Raw genomic sequence first — 26,833 nt, forward strand, 5'->3', positions numbered from 1 at the left:
TTCATCCAAAGATTTTTGTTCCGCTCAAAACAGGCCCACAAGAACCCAATAATGGTGGTTTTCAACTCCACAAAACGTTGGCTGTGAGTTTGATATTAGGGCAGCGGTCTCTAAACTTTGCAGCTTGGCATCCCATCTGGGTCAGGTGAGAAGGGGAACTGTGTCATGCGAGCGGCGGGCTGATGCTTTTTGAAGATGTCTCCCACATGACATCTGTGGGGTGTACTGATTGGACTATGGGATGGGGTTACCAAGGGGAGGGGGTTGGGCCACATATTGATATGTATGATTTTGCGCGCTTTTGCCTCAAATCTTGCTTTCTTAGCTACTATCTACTCATAAAAGTACTCTTAATTCTGCAAAATGGAGCTGAGTGATTTCTTTCTTGGTTATTGAGGGAAGCAGTCCTGACAGTTTCTCTTTTTGACCCTTGTGGGTGAAATCTCTCGAGGCTTCTTCACTATCTCCTCAACCATCTCTATCAGCTCAGAGACCTGCTCCTTCCTTTCTTGTCCCACGGCCTTGTTGTTGAACCCACAGAAGCGATGGTTGCACTTCTTCATCACATCAGACAGATATTTGTTCTTGACTCCTTTGACGTAATTCTTCAGGGAATCCCCTCCCAGATCCTCCTTGCAGGTGAACAGGACGATCGTGCGGTTGGCGGATTCATCCCCGAAGATTTTCCAGACCTGCTTGGCGGCCGCTGCATCTTCGGCCGTGAAGCGCCCCACCTGGGTCACAAAAATGAAAGCATGCAGAGAGTTTTCCAGATCCTTTGCCAGGAATTCCTTCAACCCTTTGGAATCAAAAATAGCTGGTGTATCAATGACAGAAATTTTCCTCCCCTCGCAGGTTCCTTGCTCCTTTTGGAACTCTACGGTGGTGGGCTTTGTTGCCAAGAGGGATTTGAATGCCAGTCGGCCCAGAATGGTGTTGCCCGTGGCGCTCTTCCCACCTCCGGACTTTCCAACCAGGATGAGCCAGAGTTCGTCCCCTGGGAGTTTAGAAGACAGGGGGGAATCAGATATTTTTGAACAAATATCTGTTTTTTCTGTACCTTGTGGGATGAAATAGGGTTTCCCTCCATTCTCCTTGTCTATCTTCTCAACCATCCCCATCAGTTCGGAGAGCTGCTTCTCCCGCTCGTCTTCCTCGGCCTTGTTGTTGAACCCACACAAGCGATGGTCACACTTGTTCATCACCTCACACAGATATTGGTTGTTGGCTTTTTCGATGCAATTCTTCAGGGAATCCCCTCCCAAATCCTCCTTGTGGGTGAACAGGAGGATTGTGCGGCTGGCAGACTCGTCCCCAAAGGTTTTCCAGACATTCTTGGTGGCCGCCATGTCTTCGGCTGTGAAACACCCCACCTGGATCACCAAAATGAAGGCATGGAGACCTGACTGGCACATGTGACGACAGTTTTCCAGCTGCTTTTTCAGGGATTGCTCCAACTCTTCGGAATCGAAAATAGGTGGCGTGTCAATGACAGAAATTTTCCTCTTCTTCCAGGTTCCCTGCTCCTTTTGCCACTCCACAGTGGAGGCCTTCGCTGCCACGAGCGACTTGAACGCCGGTCGGCCCAGAATGGTGTTGCCAGTAGCACTCTTCCCACTTCCAGACTTTCCAACCAGGATGAGCTGGAGTTCGTCCCCTGGGAGTTTGGAAGACAGGGAGACAGTGTTAGGACAGAGTGTAATTCAATGGAATTCAGTTCATGTATTCAACTGTTGATGAGAGAGGGGGTGAGGGGCAGGCAGGCAGAATCTGGCCCATGGGGCTGCCCTGGAAACAGCACCGGCCCAGGGTACGTTTGCCAGAGAAAATGGAGCTTGGGAAGACCATGGCCGTCTTGAGTTCCATTTTCGCTGGCAGAGCAATGTAAATGATGCTGAGCTGGCCATGCCCATCCCCGCCATGACCCCTGGACACCCTTCCCTGAGATCAAACACAACCCTGATGCAGCCCTGAATGGAATTGAGTTTGACACTCATGATTTAGATGATATATGAGATACATGAGAGAGAGGGGGGGAGGGAGGGGGGAGGGAGGGTATTGATGATAGATAGCTGATAGATAGGTAGATAGATAATAAAGAGAGAGGGAGATAGACAGACAGAGACAGATATTCACACACAGACAAACACACAAAAACATTATCCCTGTGGGCAAATGTATTCAAATACCCATCCAAAACCTTTCCATCTTTTCATTCAAAGATTTTTGTTCTGTTCAAAACAGACCCACAAGGACCCAATAACAGTGATTTACAACTCAACAAAACTTTGGCTGAGAGTTTGATCTTAGGAGAGCAGTCTCTAAACTTTGCAGCTTGGCGTCCCGTCTGGGGCAGGGGAGAGGGGACCGGGTCGTGCCCGCGGCAAGCTGGTGCATCTGCAGCTCCACTTGCGCGAGCGACGGGGCCAGTGCACACACATATGCATTTACACAGTTTAGTTGTAAATCGAGCTGTGTACACATACGTATGTGTATGCCGGTTCTGCCGCTCTTGCGAGTCAAGCTGCACGCCTGTGTCTGCCAGTCCAGCTCTCACGGGAGTTCAGCTGCACATGTGTCCATGCATGCCAGGCCAGGGCCCAGTCTCGAATAGGCCATGGCCTGGTAGCGGGCTGTGGTCCATGTGCAGGGATCCCTGCTTTAAGAGGACCAGCTAGAGATGCTGGTTCTTCATGACATCAGATGGGAACGGTGGGAGTCATCATCCCAACCCCTATCAAAGTGGGAATCGCACAAAATGTGACTCGCAACACCAACTTGCAGGCCAGATGTCCCTATTCGCACATTCGCAGGAACTTTTGCCACTGAGATTTCCTTCCAAGTGGAGAAGGGACTGTCCTATTGCATGAAAAGATGATCCCGGACAGTCCCCCACGAAAGCCAGAGCAAATGTCACAGCCCTGACAGTGTCTCCCTATGGCGGCTTACTAGCTATGCGGGGGAAAAGAGGAATACACATGTGTTCATGGATCTACATGCATCCCTCTCTGGCCATCACTGGGGAGAAGTGGAGAGGGAAGCGGGGTCATCCAAAAAGCTGAGGAGACAAGCTCTCAAAGCAATCTATCTCAATATTTACTTTTGATTTTGCCCCCCCCAATCAGATATTTTTGAACAAATATGTTTTTTCCGTACCTTGTGGAATGAAATAGGGTTTCCCTCCATTCTCCTTGTCTATCTTCTCAACCATCTCCATCAGCTCGGAGAGCTGCTTCTCCCGCTCGTCTTCCTCCGCCTTGTTGTTGAACCCACACAAGCGATGGTCACACTTGTTCATCACCTCACACAGATATTGGTTGTTGGCTTTTTTGATGCAATTATTCAGGGAATCCCCTCCCAAATCCTCCTTGTGGGTGAACAGGAGGATCGTGCGGCTGGCAGACCCGTCCCCAAAGATTTTCCAAACGTGCTTGGCGGCCGCCATGTCTTCGGCTGTGAAACACCCCACCTGAATCACCAAAATGAAGGCATGGAGACCTGACTGGCACATGTGACGACAGTTTTCCAGCTGCTTTTTCAGGGATTGCTCCAACTCTTCGGAATCGAAAATAGGTGGCGTGTCAATGACAGAAATTTTCCTCTTCTTCCAGGTTCCCTGCTCCTTTTGCCACTCCACAGTGGAGGTCTTCGCTGCCACGAGTGACTTGAACGCCGGTCGGCCCAGAATGGTGTTGCCAGTAGCACTCTTCCCACTTCCGGACTTCCCCACCAGGATGAGCCGGAGTTCATCATCGTCCCCTGGGGGTTTGGAAGACAGTGTTAGGGCAGAGTATAGTTACACTGCTCAATGGGATTCAGTTCATGTATTCCACTGCTGACAAGACAGAGAGAAAGAGACAGACTGACAGACGGACAGAATCTGGCCCTCGGGGCCATCCTGGAAACAGCAAAGCAACAGACCGCAGTGCATCTGCCAGTGAAAATGCAGCTCTGGAAGGCTCCAGCTGTCTTGAGTTCCATTTTCTCTGGCAGAGCAATGCAAATGATGCTGAGCTGGCCATGCCCACCCTGGCCATGACCCCTAGGCCACCTTCCCTGAGATCAAACACAGACCTGATGTGGCCCTCAATGGTATTTAGTTCGACACCCATGATATACATGATAGATATATGAGATACATGAAATAGATAGAGAGATAGAGAGATAGAGAGATAGATAGATAGATGATATAGATGACAGATAGCTGATAGATAGATAGATATAGAGAGATAGAGAGATAGATAACTAATAGATAGATAGCTGATAGATAGATAGCTGATAGATAGGTAGATAGATAGATAGAGATATAGATGATAGATAGATGATAGATAGATAGATAGATAGATAGATAGATAGATAGATAGATAGATGATATAGCTGATAGATAGCTGATAGATAGATAGATAGATAGATAGATAGATAGATAGATAGATAGATAGATAGATAGATAGATATAATAGATAGATAGATATAGATAGATATAAATAGATGATGGATGGATGGATGGATGGATGGATAGATAGCTGATAGATAGCTGATAGATAGATAGATAACATAGATAGCTGATAGATAGATAGCTGATAGATAGGTAGATAGATACAGATATAGATGATAGATAGATGATAGATAGATAGATAGATAGATAGATAGATGATATAGCTGATAGATAGCTGATAGATAGATAGATAGATAGATAGATAGATAGATAGATAGATAGATAGATAGATATAGATAATAGATAGATAGATGATAGATAGATATAAATAGATGATGGATGGATGGATGGATGGATGGATGGATGGATGGATGGATAGATAGATAGCTGATAGATAGATAGATAGATAGATAGATAGATAGATAGATAGATAGATAGATAGATAGATATAAATAGATGGTGGATAGATAGATAGATAGATAGATAGATAGATAGATAGATAGATAGATGATAGATAGATAGATAGATAGATAGATAGATAGATAGATAGATAGATGATATAGCTGATAGATAGCTGATAGATAGATAGATAGATAGATAGATAGATAGATAGATAGATAGATGATAGATAGATAGAGATAGATGATAGATATAGATGATAGATAGATATAAATAGATGATGGATGGATAGATAGATAGATAGATAGATAGATAGATAGATAGATAGATAGATAGACAGACAGACAGATAGATAGACAGATGAGACTGGATAGCTATTTGTCTGGAATGGAAGAGGGTCTTCTGCTTGAGCAGGTGGTTAGACTAGAGGATTGAGGTCCCTTCCAACTCCGTATTTCTATCATTCTATAAAGGTCTGCAGCTCAAGCAGAGGGTTGGACTAAAAGACCTCTGAGCCTGAGGTCCCTTCCAACTCTATGCTATGCTTCGACACACACACTGAGCCAACCGTTCCCCTGTCGTAGCATTGGCAAACCATGAAGCACAATTCTTGGACCTTCTTCCTTCGCTTCGGCTCCGTGGTCCTCCGGGGGGCCCTGAAAGAGAACCAGGAAGCAGGTCAGACAGCAGACAGTGACCTCCCAAGATAGAGCAAGAGGAGACTGGGCAGTCACTTGTCTGAAATGGTCTAGGCCGGGACTCCTGCTTGAGGAGGAGGTTGGACTAGAGGACCTCTGAGGTCCCTTCCAGCTCTATACTGATTGATTGACTGATTGATTGATTGACTGACTGTCAGAGATACAGTGCCCAGACTTGGCAGGAGGAGGGGGAAGGAAGGAAGGAAGGAAGGAAGGAAGGAAGGAAGGAAGGAAGGAAGGAAGGAAGGAAGGAAGGAAGGAAGGAAAGGTGAAAGAAAGAAAGAAAGAAAGAGGGAGTAAAAAGGAAGGAAAAAAAGAGAAAGAAGGAAGGAAGGAAATAGGGAAGGAGAAGAAAGAATGGAAGGAAAGGGAATGAACAAAATGAAGGAAGATAGGAAGGAATAGAGGGAGGGAAAAGAAGAAAGGAAGGAAGGAAAAGAGGGAGAGGGAAAAGAAAGGTAGGTAAAAGGAGGAACGGGAAAGAGGAAAGAAAGAAAGATAAAAAGAAAAGTGGGTTAAAAAATCAAGCAAGGAAGGGTGGAAGGAAGGAGAGAGAGAGAGAAAGAAAGAGTAAAGAATGAAAAAAGGAAAGAAGGAAGGAAAAGGGGGGAAGAAAAGAAAGGGGGAGGAGAGAAATAGGGAGTGAGGGAAGGAAGAAAGAAAGAAGAATCCCACCGATTTTGCCCTGGGAAATTTGCGATCTTTTTCCCGATTGGTGTCCAGCCTTCCCAAACTTCCTTCCCCCCCCCTCTTCCCCTTCAAGTCCTGTCCAAGTCCCAGCCACAACTCCGGAGCCTCCAGCCGCAAAGCGAGGACCCTGTCCTTGGAGGTTGTCGGAGGTCCGGCAGTTTCCTCTGCTCTCCCCACCCCAGTGACCAAAAGGGGCATTTCCTTTGGGGGGGGCGTCTTTCCGCCTACCTGACCCCTGGCTCTTTTCCTTGCCGAGGCCATCCAGCCGTTCCCCCAGGATCCGTTCGGCTCCTCCGCCGGCTGCGAAAGCGAAAGGAAAAAACAAGGCAAATCCAGCGGATCTCTCGGCAGCCGGGAGGGGGGCAAGGGCGGACTCTGAGCGGGCAGAGCGACCTAGTGGTGAGAGCTGAGGCGGAGACCCCGTTTGGCCTTGGAGGGAGGGGGAAGGAAAGGAAGGAAGGAAAGGAAAGAGGGAGGGAGGAAAAGGGGGAGGGAGGGAAGAAAGAAGGCAGAGAAGGAGAGGAAAGGATGGGAGGGAGGGAGGAAAGGAAGAGAGGGAAGGAAGGAAGGAGAGGAAAGGACAGAAGGGAGGAAGATAAGGAAAAAAGGGAGGGAGGGAGAGAAGGGAATGAAGGAAGAAGGGAGGGGTGATGAGGAAAGGACAGAAGGGAAGGAGGGAGGGAAGGGAAAAATGGAAAGGAAGGAGGGAGGAAAGAGGAAGGGGCGGAGGAAAAAAGGGAGGGAAGGAAGGAGAGGGAAGGACAGAAGGGAGGGAGCCGGGGAAGGGAAGAAATGAAAGAAAAGGAGGGAGGGAAAATGGAAGGAAAGGGAGGGAAGGGGAGGGAAGGACATTAGGAAAGAAGGAAGGGAAAGAGAAAGAAAGGAAGAAAGAGCTACTTTCTTGTCGCCCCTCCCCCGAATACAGATCTTATCTACAAAGAGGGGCGCGCACAGGGACAGGCACTTGGGGGGGGCAGCCTGTCCTCGCCCCTTTCTTCCTTCTCCCCCCTCCCCCTCCCGCCGCCGCCTAAACCAGCCGCAGCCCCTTACCTTCGCTCTCGGGATCCGCGCAACTCCGGCGGGGGGGGGGGGGGTTAAGCCTTGCGCGTCTCGGGCGGGAGAGCAAAGGCTCCACTGCGCGCAGGGGTCCGATCCGCCCGTGACTCGGCCGCGGGCAGGGCGGGTGTCCCGCGCGTGGGAAGGGAAAGAGAAAGTGCTAGGCGATCTTCCCCGAGGGGGAAACTGAGGCCGGGCAGAAGCGGCTGAAGACTTTGGGCCCCTTGGGGGGCGGAGGAAACTTCTCCTATCTTGGCTCGGGCGTGGATTCCGTGGGGTAAAGGTTGGGGGAGGGCGGAGTTAACCACTGCAAAATGTCCTTCCTCGCAACGGTCCCGGATTCGTTTGCTTAGCAGATCGGGCGGGTCGAGGCAGGGGGGCAACCGAAGCTCGGGGAGGTGGGGGGAGCTTCATTCGCTTTTTCTGGGTTCCTGAAAACTGGTCTTTTCTGGTGGGGAAGGGAAGGAAGGAGGAGTGGAGAGGAGAGGAAAGGAGAGGAAAAGAAAGGAAAGGAGGGAGGATGGAAGGATGGGGAAAAGGGAGGGAAGAAAGAAGGGAGGGAAGGAGAGGAAATGAAGGAAGGGGAAGGAAAGAAAGAGAAGGTAAAGAAAGGAAAAGGGAGGGAAGGAGAGAAACAGCAGAAAGAAGGAAAGATGGGAAAAAGGGAAGGAGAGGAAACCATGGAAGGAAGGAAAGAAAACAAGGAAGGAAAAGAGGGAAGGAAGGAAGGGGGAAAAAAGATTCTGAGATTTTGGGGAAAGTGCAGAGAAGAGCAACTGAAACAATTAAAGGCCTGGAGACCAAAACATAGGAGAAGAACAGGTGCAGGATTTCGGTTTGGCCAATCTAGGACCAGGGGGGACCTGAGAGCAGCCTTCCAGTGCTTGAGGGGCTTTGTAGAAGAAAAGGGGGTGGGACCTATTCTCCAAAGCCCCTGAAGGCAGAACAGGAAGCAATGGATGGCAACTCAGGCAGGAGAGGAGCAACCTGGAATTGAGGAGAAACTTCCTAACAGGAAGGACAATTCACCTGTGGAACGTCTTGACACCAGAAATCGTGGGACATTCCATCGCGGGGTTTTTGAAGACGTCACTTATCTGAAATTGGTACAGGTTCTCCTACTTGAACAGGGGGTCGGACTTCCCCTTTCCAACTCCTTCTATTGGCGGTTGGGGAGTGAGTTGAATGGGACAGTTTGGTTGGTTCACACCCTACCAGTTGTGTCTGTGTTCGTTTGTTTAAAGACAGCTCACATTTCAGTTCAAACACACACAAAAAGTTAAAAGTGGAACACTGCCACCAAAGACACCTGGGGGAGGAGTAGAGGGGACTTGGTTTCTGTTATTACTCAACCAACATTGTGCTGTTCCCTCACCAGAGCTCCAGGCCAACTGGCAGAGAGCCACATCCTTAGGCCCAAGATAGGAGGGTTGGGCGCCAACGGCACATTGGGGGAGTGTGCAGCCCCAGCAAAATGTTTCTCTCTCATTGCCGGCTAACACGTCCGTCCATCTGGAAGATGAATAGTTGTCTGTCACATCTATTCATCTCCGCCCCCTGCCTTTTATCCCCAGAGCTAGAGTAGGGCATCACTAGCAGCGATGGCTCTTCCATCCCAAGGACTGGCCCATAGATTTCCACTGCTCTCCTCTCCTCTTCTGCACATCTGCATATCAGGCACTGGACGCAGATGTTCCTCCTCTTCCTCATCAGCCACCTCCAGACCTGGGGGCTGTTGACTCTCCATCTAAGGAGCAACAGATGGCCCAGGCTCTGCTCTGTCTGTCTCTCTGTCTGTCTGTCTGTCTGTCTCTCCCTCTCTCTCTGCCAGCTCCATTCCCTCTTCCCCCACGGAGCTCTCAGGTTGCCTTGATATTGACCCTGATTCTCATACCTTCTCCTCCTCTGATTCAGTTGCTGGAGGGGTCGGTAGCTGATAGGCCACAACAGCAGGAGCAACAGCAGAGAAGGCCCTCCTTCTGGATCCAGCCAGCCGGCATAATCCTGGCCTGAACCCCAGCCCTCCCTCCATGACCAGTCCGTCTTCCACCAATAAGTGTCCGCCTGGGTGTTTTGAGAACACAGAGATGTTTAGGGCAATTCAGATTCTTTCTCAGGGTGCCTGACCTTGGGTGCTGACGCAAACTGGTTCCAAGTTCTCCAGGTCTTTGTTAAGCTGTCATTCCCTCCTTCCAAATTTCCCATGATGTACACCTGGTAGGTTCTGATTGGCCATTTGCCTCCCCATGCCCCCTCCTCCTCCCTAGCCTTTGATGGCAAGCTGTCTGCCAAATATGGGGGTATACAGACAATAGACACAAACAATACATAGAAGTAAAATAGTAAGCAACATTCATTCATCATTCGGGTGGGGACAGTTATCTTTGTCTCCAGGCCTGACGGGCTAGCCAGGTCTTAAGGGCTGTGCGGAAGGTCTGGACGGTGGTGAGGGTACGAATCTCCACGGGGAGATCGTTCCAAAGGGTCGGAGCTACTACTGAAAAGGCTCTCCTCCGTGTAGTTGCCAGTCGGCACTGACTGGCAGATGGAATTCGGAGGAGGCCTAATCTATGTGATCTAATTGGTCGCAGGGAGGTAATTGGCAGGAGGTGGTCTCTCAAGTACGCAGACCCACTACCATGAAGGGCTTTATGAGTGACAAGTAGCACCTTGAAGCGCACCCGGAGATCAACAGGTAGCCAGCGCAGCTCGCGGAGGATAGGTGTTATGTGGGTGAACCGAGTTGCACCCACAATCACTCGCGCGGCTGCGTTCTGTACTAGCTGAAGTCGCCGGATGCTCTTCAAGGGCAGCCCCATGTAGAGCACATTGCAGTATTCCAGCCTAGAGGTCACAAGGGCCCGAGTGACTGTTGTGAGGGCCTCCCGGTTCAGGTAGGGTCGCAACTGGCGCACCAGGCGAACCTGGGCAAATGCCCCCCTGGTCACAGCCGTCAGATGGTGGTCAAAAGTCAGCTGTGGATCCAGGAGGACTCCCAAGTTGCGAACCCTGTCTGAGGGGTATAAATTTTGACCCCCCAGCCTGAGCGATGGAACACTGATCGAATTATTGGGAGGAATTATCTTCCTGGTTCAGGGGCTCCAGAGGAGGGTCTGTCCATCCCAGGAGGACACAGTTGCACTCTGAGGACCCCCTCGGTGGGGCAGGCTCCCCCCTCCAGCCGTGATCAATCAGCGACACAGCCAAACTCCCTTGGTTGCCCTCAAAGCCCCTCAGCCGGGCTCCCTTTGGAGGAGCAAGTCCCAGAGCAGAGAGAATCCCTCTCTAGCACCCTCTATTTTAGAGACCCCAGACCCAATTCCATCCTGATCTCGCTCCCATTGCAAAGCAGCTGCAGGATACTTGTGCGAGAGCCCAGGGTTGTGAAGCGGGCTGCCCCTGGATCCCTTCCTTGGGGAGGAGGAGACCCCCACCCAATACGCCTAGCTCCTTCAGCCCCCCCCCTCTCCGTAGATTCCTTTCCTGTTTAGCGGGTGCCTCAGGAAACAGCAGAGCCTTGGAAGAGAGGCGGGGCAGGGGGGACCTGGGCCGGGGTTCCTTCCTCCTCGCCCCTTTCCCTTCTTGAGCTGCTGCCCCCAGACCCATTGGAAGAGAGAGAGAGGGAGAGAGAGAGTAGGCACTTTTCCCGGGCGGAGGATCGCGCAGTGGATCTCCCAGGTGGACGATCGAAAGCCCGAGACCGCAAGTGCTGCCCCCCGCCCCCCCCCCCCGCTCACGCCAGGCGATTCAGAGAAAGCACGTGACTCCTGGGCCGAAAGTGAAAGTGGAGGCTGAAAGGAAAGGCGGGCCGGACGCGGCAGCGGCGGAGCAACGGAGAAGAGTGGGGGAGGGAGGGGCTTCCCGGGATGGGCTGACAGACGGGCTGGCCTTTGCAAGCGGGGAGGGTGGGGGGGGTCCCACTTCCAAGGCGAAGGACCCCCCCTCCAGCCGTGACCGCTGAGCCACACAGCCAGCCTCCCTTTGGGGGAGCAAGACCCGGAGCCGAGCAGAATCCGTCTCTGGAAGTCTTCACATTTAGAGACCCCAGACCCAATTCCCTGCCCTTTCCGATCTCCGGACCTCCCACCGCAAAACCCCACTCCCACCGCAGCCCAGCCCGCAGGGATCCTCACGGGGAGTCCAGCCCCGGGCCGAGGGGGGGGGAGTGCGCCGGGTTCCCAAGACCCCCTACCCCAAGGAGAAGATTTTCTCGACCCTCCCCCCAGCCCACACCGCAAGATGGACCCTTCCTGCCGGCCTTCCTGCCCATCGAGCCGGGTAAACCGCAGGTTTCCCGGGAAGCCATGGGACCCTGGGAGGTTTTGGTGGGGATGAGTGGTGGGGCGGGGGGTTGGCGTCCTATTGGGTATGCCCCCTCCCACCCACCTCCCAGGACACTTTTCAGAAACAGCATCCGGAAGGCAAGCAAGGACGTAGGAGCTGCGCTTTCCAGGGAAGGGGGGGTTAGGTCGCCCAGCGAACCCCGAGAGAGAACAGCTGCTTCCCCTCCCCCCCCCGCTCCTCCCTCCCAATCCGTTGGGTTTAAGAGAGGGGCGCCTTGGAGGGGTCCCCCAAAGAGCCCAATTCGGAAGGAATCCCCTTATATCCTGTGGGGGGGGGGGCTGGCTGGCCCTCCCTCCCGTATTTGGGGAAGGAGCTGGGTGGGAGTCAGTGGTCCCATTAAGAAGAGCTGCGTCGGCTGGGACATCTGGGGACCGCGTTAAATTTTGCCAGAGGGCGGAGGAGCCCCTGCAGGCTGCAAACATCGGGGAAAGCTTAGCCGGTGGAGGGGGGCAGCGGAAGGCGCTGGCAAAACATCGGGGGCGCCGGTTCAATCCTGAACCCCCCCCCCCTAAGTGACACCCCTCAGGCTCACCCCACCCCCAGGCGAAGAGCAACCGGCGGGGCGAAAGAGGACCTCCGAGAGGGGGAAAGGAGGATTTATTGATGGATCTCATGATCTCCGCCCACTCCGAGTGCCCCACCCCGCCCTCCCCACCCAAATAAATAGGACTTTTACGCGGCATTTCCTGCACAGAAGCTTCTCGCAGCCTCCTAGGTGGAGCCAGAAGAGCGGCGGCAGCGAAGCCCCCTCCCCACCGGTCAGCTGCCTCTCGAAAGAGGGTCTCAGGTAGGTTTATAGAAAACGGGGAGGGGGCGCCAGCCATCGGCCTCCCGCAGACAGGAGGAGGAGGGTCGTGCGGAAAGGGCAGAGGATGGAGGGAAGGGGGCTGCAGTTCAGGAAAGCCTTAGGAAGGGGCTTCGGGTCCGGCAGTCCGAAGGGGCTGAGGCTGCCCCCCCCCGCTCAGAAATCCCTTTCCGGTCAACCCCAACTGAGCGACTTTGGAGAAAACTTTCGAACATCTTGTCTCCCAGTTGGAAGGGACCTTGAAGGTCGTCCAGTCCAACCCCCTGCTCCAGCTGTTCTGGAGCGCCTCGAACATTCGCCCGGTTCTCCGCCCAGCATCCCCGGGATTTGGGCGGAGAGATCCCGAAGAGCCCAATCGTGGAGGAGAGGCTGGATCAGCCTTGAGACCCGTGTGAGGTAGTGGCTGATGGGTCACGCCGGGAGAGAGGGACGAGGTGGGGGGGTGTCCTCTGGGAGAGACGGCTGGACGTTGTTGGGCTCCAATTGGGCAGAAGGTATAGTGTCCCCCCCTCTCCCCCTTGGGGTGGGGTGTTGGACTAGATGACCTCTGAGGTCTCTTCCAATTCTGCCCTATGGTTCTATAAGGGTCTCATGCTTGAGCAGGGGTTGGACTAGATGACCTCCGATGTCCCTATTCTGATTGACTGACTGATTGAGGTGAGCCGGAGCTGCAGGGGGATCTGGGAAACAGCACTGTGTTTGGGGATCAATGCCCACCTTTATTGAAGCCCCCAAAGCATTTTGGGGGGAGGAATCAGGAGGACTCAAGGGCAGTCCTGAGGGGGACCCCTCAAATTCTTCCCCGTGTCTTCTGAGGGTGGGAAAGGCCCTGGCAATCTCCGAGCAAGGCAGCTTCTCCTTCACTGATTCTCCTTCACTTTCGCTTTTCATGCAGAAATCCCCAGATTTTCTCCTGTGTGAATATGCTAGCCATTACTGAAAGCGTCCCAGGTAAAGTCTTTGCTGCTGCCAGGGTGTGTGTTGGGGGGGGGGGTATTGGGTGGGACTCCCTGTCCTGGGTGGAAGGCAGAGTCGGCCAGCCCGGCCGGCTGTATGTTCCTAACCGGGGTCCCCTTCTTCTCTTCTCTCTTCTCCTCCCCATTTAGGGTTGGTAGGGACTGAAAGGAGGATCGTCCTGGTGGGCAAAACTGGCAACGGGAAAAGCGCCACAGGAAACACCATCCTGGGGGAGAACCTATATCCGTCTAAGATGTCCCCTACTTCCACCACGAAGACTTGCCGAAAGGGGGTGACACAGTGGAAGGGGAGGGAAATTGTGGTGGTCGACACGCCAGGCTTTTTCGACCCCAAGGTTCCCAAGTGGGAAATTGCTGCTGAGGTGAGCAAGTGTGTGACGTTTTGCTCCCCGGGTCCCCACGTCATTCTGCAGGTGATGCGCCCCACCTGTTTCACCCAGGAGGAGAAGGACGTGGCTCAATTGATCAGCGAGATCTTCAGCCTGAAGGCCAAGGATTACATGATCCTCCTGTTCACCCGGAAAGAGGACCTGGATGAGACCTCGCTCGAGACATTCATGCATGAGGAACCCTCTCTTTTGGATCAGGCATCCCAGTGCGGGTATCGCTACTTAGCCTTCAACAACAAGGCCACAGGAGAACGAGAGGCTCAGTTGGACGAGCTGATGACCATGATTGATAAGCTGGTGGAGAAGAACAAAGGGGCTCCTTATTACACGGAAGACATGCTGAAGAAAGACAAAGAGGAGTATAAGGAAAAAATGAAGGAAGAAAAGAAGGGCTCCCGGTGGTGTTTTCTTTTCTAACAGACACTGGAAAGCCCCTCTACTTGATCCTCTCCTCCAAGATGGCAGCTCTGCCAAAGGCCACAGCCCTGCGCTTCCTGTTCTAAATTGTAATCCAGCTCTCCTCCCTTCCTTACTATCTTGGGGTTTCTTTTGTCTGTGTCAGCCTCTGCTTTGCTGCTGCTTCGGCTGCCATTGAAACGGGGAGGGGGGGCATGGTATTTGGGAGGGGAATCATTGATGTGCTGGAGGAAGTTTCTAGACGCTGACCTAGATAGATAGATAGATAAATTTATTTATAGGCCGCCCTTTTCCCTGAGGGGACTCAGGGCGGCTTACAACGTATAGGGAAGGGAGTACACACAATGACATATAAAACAGTACGTAATTAAAAATAGAAGCAACATTCATCATTCGGGAGGGGACACAGATTATAATCTTTAACCCCAGGCCTGACGGGATAGCCAGATCTTGAGGGCTGTGCGGAAGGTCTGGAGGGTGGTGAGGGTACGAATCTCCATGGGGAGATTGTTCCAAAGGGTCGGAGCTACTACTGAAAAGGCTCTCCTCTGCGTAGTCGCCAGTCAACACTGACTGGCGGATGGAACCTGACCATCTTACTGTGCATGTGGAGGAAGGGAGTTTCCCGCCAAGGCCAACGGTCCAGCATTCCATCCTGGTGATGCCTTTCGAAGTTATCTCACACCTGACATTTGGGGGCAATATGATTGGACTGTGCACGGGGATGCCAAGGGGAGGGGAATGAATTATACAATATATTATTAGCTTTCGCGCCTAATTAACCAGACTCAGCTTTGCTTTGCAACTGGTCATTTATAATTAGTAAAAGTACACTTGGTTTCAATACAAATGGAGTCGAGTGGTTTCTTTCCTGATTACTAGATGAAGTCGTTGCTGACAGTCTGATTTCTGACAGTGAAATCATCTGTCTGCTTTTCATGTTCCAATTTTCTTTCTTCCACCATATCGTGCTCGTTATTTGTGCCCTCTCTTACCCCCCCTCTTCTCCTATTTCTTGCCCTTTATTTTCCCTTTGATTTTCTATCTTTTTTACCAATTAATATAAAGAGCTCTGTCATCATGTGGTAAGATATGAACCGCTGGCCTGATCAGGCTCTGCTAATGTTGCAGTCTTAGGAACCACAAATAAACCTTGACTGATTGATCCATCCATCTATCCATTTATTCATTTTGCCATCCAGTGAAGTATTATTGACTTCCTGATCTCGTTTGGTGCAGCTCCTTGACTCACTGTTGAGTCTGGCGGCTGCCTGGCTCAGCGAGGTTTCTCAGAAGCGGTTTGCTACTGCCACCTTCCTAGCACTGAGAGGGAGGGACTGACTCATGGGCATCCAACTATAGAACCCAGGGCCCGCCTGGTTCTCCTTCCTTACACAGCATGACCTTATGTACAGAGAGTGGACTGGGAGCCCTTCAAATCCTCTTGGGAATAACCAACTGAGCTCGCTCTCTCCCCTCCCTCCCTCCCTCCCTCTCTCTCTCTCTCTCTCTCTGAAAGAGAGACAGAAAGAATGAGGAGAGAGAGAATGAGGAGAGAGAAAGAGAAAGACAGACACAGAGAGAATAAGAATGAAAGAAAAGAGAAAGAGACAGGATAAAGAAAGAGTGAGAGACAGAGAATGAGAAGCGAGAGAGTAAAAGAGAAAATGACAGAGAGAATAAGAGAGAAAATGAGAAAGACTACAAGAAAGAGAAAAAATGAGAATGAGAAGAGAGAGGGAAACAGAATGAGGAGAGAGAGAAAATGAGAAGAGGCAGAGAGAAAAAGAAACAGAAAAAGAAACACACAGAGAATAAGAGAGTGAAAGAAAAGAGAATAAGAGAGCGACAGAATGAAGAGAGAGAATGGGAGAGGAGGAGCCAACGTCGCAACATTACGTCGTGCGGACTCTACAGCCCGAGTCCGCAGATGACACTTTTGTCCCTGGATGGTCCGCCAGGACCTAAACCCTCCCGAAGAGATGGTGACTGGGAAGACAAGACCTTGCTGGTCGCAGGGACACCGCAAAGTCCCTGAACGACCCAAGTAAAGCGCTTCCAACCGGCGGCAAACAGGCAGCCCCCAGGCTGACATAGTTGGAGACGGCTCCAGAAAGAAAGAAGAAGTGAAAGTGTTCCATCTGGTGAGGTTCTTTTTTTTCTTTACTTTTAGAAGATTGCCCTAAGAAACTTTTTTTAAAATTAGTCCTTTAAGTAAGAACAAAGTGGCAAATTTAATCCCTATTGGACTGCCTTAGAAAGTTTTTTGTTCTTGCTTGTAACGATGTTTTGTGGATTGAAGTGACTGCAACGTTTCCTGTTTCTCCACTTGAGGTGAATGGACTGATCTTTTTTCCTCTATTTCTTTTTACTACTTTAATTTTTTTGGCTTAAAACTTTTTTTTATTCTAATAAACTTCTCCTTCTACTTGTTACAAAATTACATTAAAAATATTTAAGGAAAAAGTATTTAAAAATAGTTGAATCTGCCACTTGGAAGCCTAAGGCTGGATTTTCCTTTTTTGTTGAAACAATGTATCCTTTGTTCATTCCTATTTGACTACACTGACTTTGCAACAGAAGGGTTTGGAACTTGTTTTTAAAACCTGGTAAAGACTCAAGGTCATGATCAATGTACTGCTGATGCTTGTGGCAAATATTTTGGCAAGACTAGGAAAAGGAAAGAAAAAGATAAGAACCCTTCTACTTTGAAAACCATAAAAGAACTTGTGTTTAAGATTTAAAATAAAAATAGATACATTCTTCAAAAAAAAATTCTTTTCTTTTTCTTTATATTTCTTTTTTACTCTGAAAAATGGATCAATACTCAGATGAAGTAAACATGATAATTCAAAATATTTTGGCTAGACTTCAAAACATCTCAGAAGGACTTGAGAGATTTGATAAGAAAATGGACAGGCTGTGGGGTATCACAGAAAAAGATAATGGGGTTGGAGCCTCAGAAATTAAAGAAGCGAATGAAAATACAGAAAACCAAGATAAGACATTAGATGAACTTATTAATGGAGTAAATGTGAATGAAGGCGGAAAGAAGGGAAGCTGGAAATGTGATTTTGATAATTTGGTGCTTCATTCCAAATTCCAAGATGCAGGAGAAAAAGAAAGAGCGAAAAAGATGGAGTTAATAAGACAAATCTATCCAGAAACAAGCCTGACAACCAAAATTAAGCTTACATTAATAACAACTCAAGGGCAACAAAATTACATGAGAGATCTTTTAAGCTACAAAGTGCGGAGAGAAGCCTTAAAACCTGGAAAGGTCCTGAAAAGAGAATTGACACAAAGCTGGCGAGAGCGAAAAGGCCATTTTGTTACTGGAAAGACACTGGTTAATAATGCTAGTTGATGAAAAAAAAAAGCTAGCTAATTATTGATGATTAACAAGTAGAGATCTTAGTACTTTGTAGACTCTAGATTATCATTGAATGTTTATTCATTAACATATAATTTACTATGATACTAATAGTGAAATGATAACCTTAATTAGGATAAATAACCAGGCCATAAATTGTAATTTGGGATCTGGTGAAAAAAATGTACAAACCTTACAAATTTTTGTTTAGATTTTGTTATGAAGATATAAATAATTTGAGTCAGAAGAGAGGAGATGTGATATAAATAAGGAAATGCTAATGTATACTCTGGTGATTATTAAGTAGAAATGTTAACATCTCTTAGAGATTGTTTTAGATTTTTAATGTCTATCTTGTTAACACATAACTAACCAATTTGGGACTGAGGAAAAAGACCTATAAATTTTATTAATACATTTTTGTTTAAAGATATAATCTTTATTATAAAGGTATAATCTCGTGTGGGCTGTGAAGAGGAGAGGTGAGATAAACAGTAAATAATTCTTAGTCAACTACAATAATAACAAAGAAATGTAATTGGATAATATTTAATGATACATACAGGTGTGTTATGGGGGAAAATGCTTAGATATCTTACTTAATTGAATTTGTTTCAGAATGTCATAAAGATGTAATGTTATTGGAGGTTTATTGAAACTGCAAATGAATACCAGTGGTGGTTGTGTCTTTGAATACAAATGATTCTAGATAAAAACATGTTTAAATAACTGTGATTAAATGAGAATTGTGGTACAGGGACAGTAAAATACATAAATTTTCTTTTTTGATTTAAAATGAATGAAGTATATGTAAGGATTGTGGAAGAAACACACGGAATGTATTTGTAACCAATCAATACACTTTCTACAAGATGTAACAAGGATGATGTGTGGTTTTTTTGTTTAATTAAAACAATAAAAAAATCCCCCCCAAAAAAAGAATGAAGAGAGAGAATGAGAAGAGAAAGAGAATAAAAGAGACAGAGAATAAGAGAAAGAGAATGAGAAAGAGACAATAAGAAAGAATGAGAAAAGAGAGAGGGCGACAGAATGAGGAGAGAGGGAGGGAGAGAGAATGAGAAGAGAAAGAGAGTAAAGAGACAGAATAAGAGAATGAGAATGGGAAAAGAGGGAGACAGAATGAGAAAGAGGAAAAGAGAGAAAGAAAAGAAACAGAGAGAGAGAAAGAGAAAGAATAAGAGAAAGAGAGAGAGAAAGAAAATGAGAAGAAAGACAGAATGAGAAGAGAAAGACAGAGAGAATGAGAACAGATAGACAGACGGACGGACGGTCAACTCGCAGTGAGAGTTCAACGCACTTGTCCGGCTGCACAACAAGGGAAGGCCAGAACTGGGTGTTGTGATCAACATTCCGTCGATGTGTAACTCCCACCCGGTTGCCGGGAGGAAAGTAAGGGCAGGTCTCCAAGTGGCCAGAGCCTCAAGCCAAGAGAAAACGGGGAAGTGGGGAGGGGAGGGGGCATTCTCCAGAGATCTTTGAGCTCTTCCTCTCCACTGGGCGGGCTGGATCGTGACTTCCCCACTGCGCAACGCTCCGCACCCACCCACAAATAAACAAACAAGGGGATGTGGTGAGATCTGGGGGAAGAAGAGCGAGGTGGAAACAAACAAGCCACCGCTCCGTGACGCAGCAGCTCCCGATCTTGCGAGGCGCGCGGGGAGATCCAGAGCCAGACGGGGATCGCGTGCTGGTTTCCCCGCAGCAGCGGAGGTGGAGGTTCGGGGGACGTGGGGGGGGGGTGAGTGAGGCGACGTTCCCGGGGTCCCTTCCGCGGCGGTGCAGGGGAGAGGAAGAGGAGTGGGTCCGCCCAGGGGGAGGCGTTCTCCGGATCTCCCGGGATCCTAAGGCGAAGAGCATCCCCAGAGCTGCGCAAGAGGGGCGCAATCTTCCCACGTGAGTCGGGGGGGGGGGGTTGGGGAGACTTTGGAAGATTTGGAAGAAGAGGTTTGGACGGGGAGACCCCTCCCCTGTCGCTCTTTGCCTTCCTTCTTTCCCCTCCCCCGCTCTCCCGACCCCCTCCTTTCTGATGTCCTCCCCCTCCCCAAATCAAAGGGTTCGAGCAAAGAGGGGCCAGGAGTTGCGACCCCCGCCCTTCCAAGACTTTCGCTTTCTGTTCTTACAGCTGCTCTCAACTCGGCTGTTTTGTTTTCCTGGGGGGAGGGGAGGGGATGGAGGAGGTGGAACTCCCCCCCCCTCTTTAAGGGGAGACGCAGGGACTCCCGGAGCTTTTTCGGGCGGAGTGGGGAGGGGGAGAGCGTTTTGGAGCGTCTCTTGAAAGCTGAGGAAGAGGCGCAGCCAAGGGGGGGGACATCCCCCCCTTCCCGAAGCTTTGACAAAGAAAGTCAACCAGCGAATCGTTTATTGTAAACACAAGTCGTGGGAGAAAAGTTAAAAGGACTTGTAGAAGAAACGTGGGTTGAGGGGAGGGGCTAGAAAAGGAGGGATACCCCAAGAACAGATCCCACCCACACCCACCCATAGTGCGTCCCTCGCAACCCCTCCCCATCTGACAAAAGACCACAAGTTCACAATCTTCCCCCAAAACTCTTTCTCTCTCCCACCCCCAAATTTTCCTTTAAACTACCTTTCGCGCAGGGGGCAGCCTCCCCCCCACCAAAGGGGCCTTAGTCAGACCCTCCCTCACCTCAAGAAGGGGGCTTCTCCCCACCAACTCACCCCATCTCCTCTCTTCTATTCCCACAGTCCGGGCTGACGGAATTGGCAGCAGCAGCAGCTGGAAATGGAGTGGTCCTGGCAATGGCCTTGGAGCTGGGCCTGGGTAGGTGTGAGAAGTGGGTGTGGGTGGGTGTAAGTTTTGGGAAAGGGGAGACCCTCTGCCCCAGGCGTGGCAGAATTTGGGGGCTGGCCAGGACCCCATTTCCTCCCATCATCCTCCAGGCCAGCCCTATCTGGTTTTCTATTATTTTTTTTTTTATAAAGATTTTATTGGTAAAAAGAAAATACAACATCCATAACTTGTAACAAACAATACAACTACATTTCGAGATATTCCCATACTATCAAATCATTATAAACATCAAAGGTTAGGTATCTTTCCCTCCCTCTTTTCTTCCCTCCCCCCCTTACTTCCTTCTCCCCTGCCTTCCCTCCTTTCTTTTCTCCTTTCCTCCTTTCCTTCCCCGTCCTTTCTCTCCCTCGGTCCCCCCCTCCTTCTCACATACCTTTCCTCCTTCCCTGCCTCTTTCCCTCCTCCTTCCTTTTAATCTCCCTCCTTTCCTCCCTCCTTCCCTCCTTCCTTTCAACTCTCCTTCTCTCTTTCTTTCCCTCCCTCTTTCCCTCTTTACTACCCTCTTCTCTTCCCTCCCTCCTTCCTTCCCCAGTTTTTCCTCTTTCTCCTCTCCTTCTTTCTTCCCACCTTCTTTCCCTTCTCTTCTTTCTCTTCCTCCTCTTTATCCTTCCCCCTTCTTCTGCCTTTCCTATTCCTCTCCTTTCTCCTCTCCATCCTGACTTCCCTACTGCCCTCCCTCCCTCCCTTCTAACCTTTATTACATTTGCATATTTCCCTCTGCTGAGGACAACCTGGTTTTCTTTCCCTTTCCTTGCTTGAAGAGGCAAGGATTATAAGTCCTCTCGCCTCATCTAAAATGAAGTTTGATCGCTAATTTCATGCAGGTAATTATAGCGGATTTCCTATCAGCTTTTTAAAGTGAGTCAGTGAAGACCTAGACATAAAAAGAGATAGCTGACTAACCTAATACGATTAAACCAATAACTCAAATGAACAATATACAACAACTGAGAGATAAACGAAAGGAGAAATGTATCAGGGGCGAGAACCCACCGTCGAGCAATTTTGTTACGCTACAATGTTGGGAAAACTTTAAAAAGCTATCTGGTTTTCTATTAAGGAGGGGCCTCTGGCTGCGAGTTGTCCATTAATGACTCTGAGGCTGAACTTCCCCCAAGAAAGGCTGTGTCCCCCTGCCCCATTTCCCCCCTCTCTCTTTTCACCTTCCCTCCCTGCCACTCTTTTTCTTCCTTGGTGGTGGGTCCCTTCAGAGCATCTCAGAGCATCCCCCACCTTGTGTGTGTGTGTGTGTGTGCAGAACAGCTTCGTGGCAGTGCCTTGAATAGGGTTGGGGGACCAGGATCTCCCTCTGCCCCACTGGACACAAAGGCACTCAAGGGGGGGGCATGTCTCTGACGCTTTGGAACGATCTCCCCGTGGAGATTCGCACCCTCACCACCATCCAGACCTTCCGCACAGCCCTCAAGATCTGGCTATCCCGTCAGGCCTGGGGATAAGACCCTAACCTCGCCCCACCCGAATGCTGAATGAATGTTGTGTTTTACTGGTTTATTTTTTTTATTCACAATTTTTTTTCTTGTGTTTTGTCTTGCACTCCCTTCCTATTAATTGTAAGCCGCCCTGAGTCCCCTCAGGGAAAAGGGCGGCCTATAAATGTCAAATAAATGACTAAAAAAAAAATGACTAAATGTCTGACCCGTGTTTTCTTTCCACTCTTCCAGGGAGCCGAGGATGAAAAGGCTGCCCCAGGTAAGTGAGGAGGGCACCACGACTGGCATTTGGGGGGCAGGTAGGAGGGCTGAAGAGGAACGAAGAGGATTGGGGGGGGCGGAGGCTGAAACATACAGTGAACATACATACGGTTGCAGGAATTGGGTCTGGCCCAGTCTAGGGGGAAGAAGGACTAAGGGGGAGACAGGAGAGCAGTCTTCCAGTATCTGAGTTGCTGCCCCAAACAGCTCTCCACACTAGCACTGATGACGTCCCCTAGTTGGGTCATGAAACGTCTGAAAGAAAACCACCCAGCCCAGACAGCATCAAGGACCCCATACTCTTCCTCCACCATCACCACCATCACCTCCTCCTCCTCCTCCTCCTCCTCCTCCCCCTACAAATCCCACTCCCTTCTCTTCAGTTCTCCTCTTCCTCCTCCTCCTCTGAAAATCCACTCTCTTCTAGCACTGATGATGTTCCATATTTGGATCATGAAATGTCTGCAAGAAAACTACCCAGCTCAGAGAGCACTAAGGAGTCCATAGTCTTCCGCCTCCTCCTTCTCCTCCCCGCTACAAATCCCACTCCCTTCTGGCACTGACAATGTTCCCTTGTTGGGTCATGAAACATCTGTATTCTCTATTTTATTCTATTCTATTCTTCTATTCTGCATTCCATTCTATTCTACTCTGCATTTTGTTTTGTTCTCTATTTAATTCTGTTCTGTTCCATTCCTATCCTATCCTATGAGACACCCTCCCCACCTGACCTCCCTTCCACCCCTATTGCCCCCCCACCTGGTTTCTATCCAATTCCAGATTCCGTGATTGATACTCATCCTTGTCCTTAGGGAAAGATGAAGCATCGGATGAAGGCTGGGAAGAAGTGACAATGGAAGGTAATTCTTATCATCTCCTTGACTTAGGAATGGTCTCTTAGCAGCTGTTTTGCATGGTAATGGATGTCCCCCTCCCCCCCAAAAAAGTTTCTTAGGTGACCCACTCTTGGAATTACACTCTGATGACCTGGGATGAGGCACAGGAGCAACACAGCCAGAGAATGGTTCCAACTCCCCTTTATTGCTCCAACTTGCCCCCCTCCACCAACGTCCCCACGTTTCCTGCAAGTCCTGGAACAAAGCTCTCCCCTGCACCCCGACAGCCTCGGGCTGCGAGTAATCCAGCAAGCCAAGTTAGCAAGGGCAGCAACCGAGGCAAGAAGTCCAGGCAGGCAGGCAAACTGGGCAAGACGAAGCACAGCCAAGTCCAGATGTTGGCAACGGGCCACGAGGCTGCACGGACTTAACGCTTGTTCCCAACAAACGTCCCTCCCCATGGGACTCAATCTCACTCCCCATGGGACCACCCTGAAAACAGCGAAGGAGTGCCCTTGCCAGAGAAAACGGAGCTGGGGAGGGCCATCTGCACCTCACTCCCAAGCTCCGTTTTCACCAGCAGAAGGCTGCAGGAGGCCGTCACAGCTGAAAATGGATGTCAAGCTGGCCATGCCCCCCTGAAGTGGCCCTCAATGAAATCCGGTTTGACACCCCTGTTTTACAGAGTCAACCTCTTCCCCCCCCCAGCTCCCAATGATCTGGGTCCTTGGACTGACCTTGGAAGGATGGAAAGCTGAATCAACCTTGAGCTGCGTCCGGATCAAACTGTGGACAGCGTGTTGCAATACTGCCTTCTAACCACCATGAGACCTGGAGGCGCAGTAGTGTCTGTTGAGCAGGGGGCTGGACTAGAAGACCTCCCACCAGGTCCCTTCCAACTCTGTTATTCTGTATCCTCTCTGTGGGCACGCATGCCATTGGCAGTTAGTCTTTGCGGGTGCCGGAGTGCCAAAAACAGCCCAAAAACAGCCCGGACGACGTCAAAAAATGGCCAAAACCAGGCTGTTTTGGGGCCATTTTCTGGGCCAAAAAGCAGCCTGAAAATGGTGCAAAAAACAGACTTGACATAAATATGCGAGTGTTTGTGGGAAAGTTGGAGCATTAAAGGGTACTTTGAATGCTCAGTTGGCTGTGCCTTGTCCCGAGTCATCACAGCTTAGCCCAGAATCCTTGTCACGTACCAGCAGCCATGAGCCTCTTTTGGGGTCAATCGTAGATCCAGCTTTGCTCGTGGCGGGAGGGAGGGGCCTGGACAGAGTGACTGTATTCAGACAGCTGCTAAAGTGGGGTTTGCATATTGTGGGAATCTGCATGGCTGAGCAACCCATTTTTGTAACTCTGAGAGTTTCACAAAAAAAGAAACCATCATTAAACCACTTCAGGGCAGGGGGTGATCTTTTCCAAAATCGCCACTATTTTCAGTCAGTTCAATGATGCCCCGACATGTTGTGTTCTGCCCCCCAGTTCCTCTCTGGGCCCATGAGAAATGTCTCGATTCCTCTTTGTAACGATGTCCTCCAAACCCGCAGGAGTGGACACCAAAATCCGGCTGATCCTGGTCGGAAAATCTGGAGGTGGGAAGAGTGCCACGGGCAACACCATCCTTGGCCGGAGGGAGTTCAAGTCTATCTTGGCATTAAAAACCATCACCCTGGAGTGCCAAAGTGGGGAGGGAAGCTGGCAAAACAAGAAGATCTCAGTGGTTGACACGCCTGACATTTTCGGTTCTGAAGATTATGATGAAATTATGCATGAACATATTAGGGCTTGTGTCAAACTCTCCCAGCCCGGACCCCATGCCCTGATTTTTGTTACCCAGGTGGGGCGCTTCACCACGGAAGATGCGGCTGCTGCAAAACGCATCTGGGATATTTTTGGGGAGCAGTCCGCCCAGTACACAATCGTCCTCTTCACCTGCGTGGAGGATTTGGGAGGGAGCCTCCTGGATGAGTACGTCACACAGTCTGACAACAGGAATCTTCAGGAACTGATCAGGAGGTGCGAGAACCGCTACTGTGGGTTCAACAACAAGGCCACAGGAACCGAGCGGGAAAGGCAGGTCTCGGAGCTGATGGAGAAAGTGCAGAACACCATTGCCAAGAACGGGGACAGATACTACGTCAACCGGATGTGGGACGAGCACATCCAGATGTTGAGCGAGCAGAATCAATGGCCAGACAAAATCAAATACATCATCTGCCACCCTCAAGAAACGTTCGTTTCAGTGGGTCGATTTCTGTTATCATTCCTAAATGACATGAATGCAAACAGAGGTCTCTCTCAACTCACAACAAGTACTCTGACCATTCAGAGTTCCAACGACCCTGAAAAAACAGACTTATGATCGTTTTTCACCCTTAATGACTCTTACAACATCCCAGGATCAGGCGATCAAAATGTGGGTGTGTGGCAACTGACTCATCTTTATGACTGCTGCAGAATCCTGGGCTCATGGCAACCTTCTGATCGGCAAAATCCAGGGGGACGCCAGGATTCACTGAACAAGCATGTTATTAACTTAACCCCTGTACTGATTCACTTATAAAGGTTATAAAATGAGCCAAGCTCGCTTAACAGTCTTGCTGAACAATAGAAATGGGATCATTTGGTTCAGCTGCAGTTGCACATTGAGGTCTTCCTGCATATGTTGATCACGGTTTCACGTTGCCTCCAAATCCAGAAATGGTGTGATTTTTTAAAATTCCACTTTCTTTGCTCGAGAAATAAAAACTCACAGAGCTGCAGATCTGGTGTCCTCTCCACTTCTCTTTGCCTTTAACTGCTGAAATGTGCGTGGAGGAGAGAGGGGAGATTAGCCAGGGGTCCTTGGACGGAGGAGCCAATGTTGCGATGACACATCGCGCGGACCTGACAGTCCGAGTCTGCCGATGAAACTTTTGTCCTTGGATGGTCCAGTAGGACCTAAACTGTCCCAAAGAGATGGTGACAGGGAAGCCAAAACCTTGCTGGTCACAGGGACAACACAAAGTCCCTGATTGACCCAAGGGTAGTCCTTCCAACTGAAGACAAACAGACAGCCCCCAGGCTGGCATAGTCAGAGACAGACGAAGCGAAAGCGTTCCATCTGGTGAGGGTTTTTTTTCTTTTTTTACTTTCAGAAGATCTGCGTTAAGAAACTTTTTCAAAAAAAATAATAATAATAACTAGTCCTCAAAGTAAGAATAAAGCAGCGAATTTAATACTTATTGGACTGCTACTAGAAAATTTCCTGTTCTGGTTTGTAACGATGTTTTGTGCATTGAAGTAATTGTAACGTTTCCTGTTTCCCTGCTTGAAGTCTATGGACTGATCTTCTTTCCTCTATTTTTTTTACTACCCTATTTTTTTCTGTTGGCTTAAATTAAACTTCTCTTATTTCAACAAGTTTTTCCTTCTATTGGTTAAAATTATATTAAAGATATCTAAGGAAAAAGCATAAAAAAATAATTGAATAATTATTGAATCTGCCACTTGGAAGCCAAAGCCTGAACTTTGTTTTTCTTTGGACACAATGTATCCTTTGTTCTGCTACATTTGGCTTTACTGACCTTGCAACGGAATGGTTTGGAATTTGCTTATAAAACCTGATAAAGACTTAAAAGCACGAAACCTATTTTGTTAGTGCTCCTGGAAAACATTTTGGCAAGAGAAGGAAAAGACAAGCAAGAGATAAGAACCCTTCTACTTTAAAAACTTTGAAAGAACTTGTGTTTAAGATTTAAAATAAATACAGACATATCCCCTAAAATTTTGACAGGCTAGAATGGCAGATTCCTTTTCCTATTTCTTTTTCTTTATATTCCTTTACATTTTGAAAAATGGAACAATATTCAGAGAAATAATCGAAAACA

At 49.2% G+C, this 26,833-nt stretch overlaps 3 protein-coding genes across 7 annotated transcripts in view; 2 read left to right on the forward strand and 1 right to left on the reverse strand.

Moving 5' to 3' along the window:
- Nucleotides 1–14,409, forward strand: part of LOC116520550 (GTPase IMAP family member 8-like) — a 29,559-nt gene extending 15,150 nt beyond the window's left edge. Inside the window, exons 6-8 of the mRNA XM_032234793.1 lie at nt 12,149–12,409; nt 13,323–13,378; nt 13,534–14,409. Of these exons, the coding sequence (XP_032090684.1) occupies nt 12,149–12,409; nt 13,323–13,378; nt 13,534–14,210 (994 nt within the window). The 3' untranslated portion in view covers nt 14,211–14,409. The remainder of the gene's footprint in view (nt 1–12,148; nt 12,410–13,322; nt 13,379–13,533) is intronic.
- LOC116520587 (GTPase IMAP family member 8-like) lies at nt 326–7,717 on the reverse strand. Of its 2 annotated transcripts, XM_032234847.1 has the most exons (6): nt 7,273–7,716; nt 6,451–6,522; nt 5,451–5,490; nt 3,157–3,759; nt 1,061–1,657; nt 326–997 (listed from the first exon to the last, which is right to left on the reverse strand). In XM_032234847.1, the coding sequence occupies exons 2-6, from the start codon at nt 6,481–6,483 to the stop codon at nt 390–392; spliced, it is 1,881 nt and encodes a 626-aa protein (XP_032090738.1). In that variant the 5' UTR covers nt 6,484–6,522; nt 7,273–7,716; the 3' UTR covers nt 326–389. The 2 variants fall into 2 exon arrangements, with proteins under 2 accessions (XP_032090738.1, XP_032090737.1); XM_032234846.1 differs by having other exon boundaries at nt 326–1,657; nt 7,273–7,717.
- Nucleotides 14,410–19,139: 4,730 nt separating the features above from the next.
- Nucleotides 19,140–26,678, forward strand: LOC116520589 (GTPase IMAP family member 2-like). 4 transcript variants are annotated; one of them, XM_032234853.1, is made up of 5 exons: nt 19,140–19,340; nt 20,308–20,383; nt 22,096–22,123; nt 22,938–22,985; nt 24,512–26,678. In XM_032234853.1, exons 2-5 carry the CDS (start codon nt 20,345–20,347, stop codon nt 25,324–25,326), a joined length of 930 nt encoding a protein of 309 aa, XP_032090744.1. In that variant the 5' UTR covers nt 19,140–19,340; nt 20,308–20,344; the 3' UTR covers nt 25,327–26,678. The 4 variants fall into 4 exon arrangements, with proteins under 4 accessions (XP_032090744.1, XP_032090746.1, XP_032090745.1 ...); XM_032234855.1 differs by having other exon boundaries at nt 19,140–19,320; XM_032234854.1 differs by having other exon boundaries at nt 19,140–19,314.
- The last annotated feature ends 155 nt before the right edge of the window (nt 26,679–26,833 follow it).

Source organism: Thamnophis elegans, chromosome Z (assembly GCF_009769535.1).
Source record: "Thamnophis elegans isolate rThaEle1 chromosome Z, rThaEle1.pri, whole genome shotgun sequence".
In the NCBI taxonomy this organism is placed as follows: Eukaryota; Metazoa; Chordata; class Lepidosauria; order Squamata; family Colubridae; genus Thamnophis; species Thamnophis elegans.

What these genes read in the sequence shown, in the direction of transcription:
- LOC116520589 (XM_032234853.1), top strand. Translation starts at nt 20,345, where the DNA reads ATGGAGTGGTCCTGGCAATGGCCTTGGAGCTGGGCCTGG. An exon ending in GGCCTTGGAGCTGGGCCTGG is followed by an intron (nt 20,384 to 22,095) that starts GTAGGTGTGAGA and finishes CCACTCTTCCAG; the next exon opens with GGAGCCGAGGATGAAAAGGC. An exon ending in GGATGAAAAGGCTGCCCCAG is followed by an intron (nt 22,124 to 22,937) that starts GTAAGTGAGGAG and finishes CCTTGTCCTTAG; the next exon opens with GGAAAGATGAAGCATCGGAT.
- LOC116520587 (XM_032234846.1), bottom strand. Translation starts at nt 6,483, where the DNA reads ATGGCCTCGGCAAGGAAAAGAGCCAGGGGTCAG. An exon ending in AGCCGAAGCGAAGGAAGAAG is followed by an intron (nt 3,760 to 5,450) that starts GTCCAAGAATTG and finishes CCAAACCCCCAG; the next exon opens with GGGACGATGATGAACTCCGG. An exon ending in ACCCTATTTCATTCCACAAG is followed by an intron (nt 1,658 to 3,156) that starts GTACGGAAAAAA and finishes CCAAACTCCCAG; the next exon opens with GGGACGAACTCCAGCTCATC.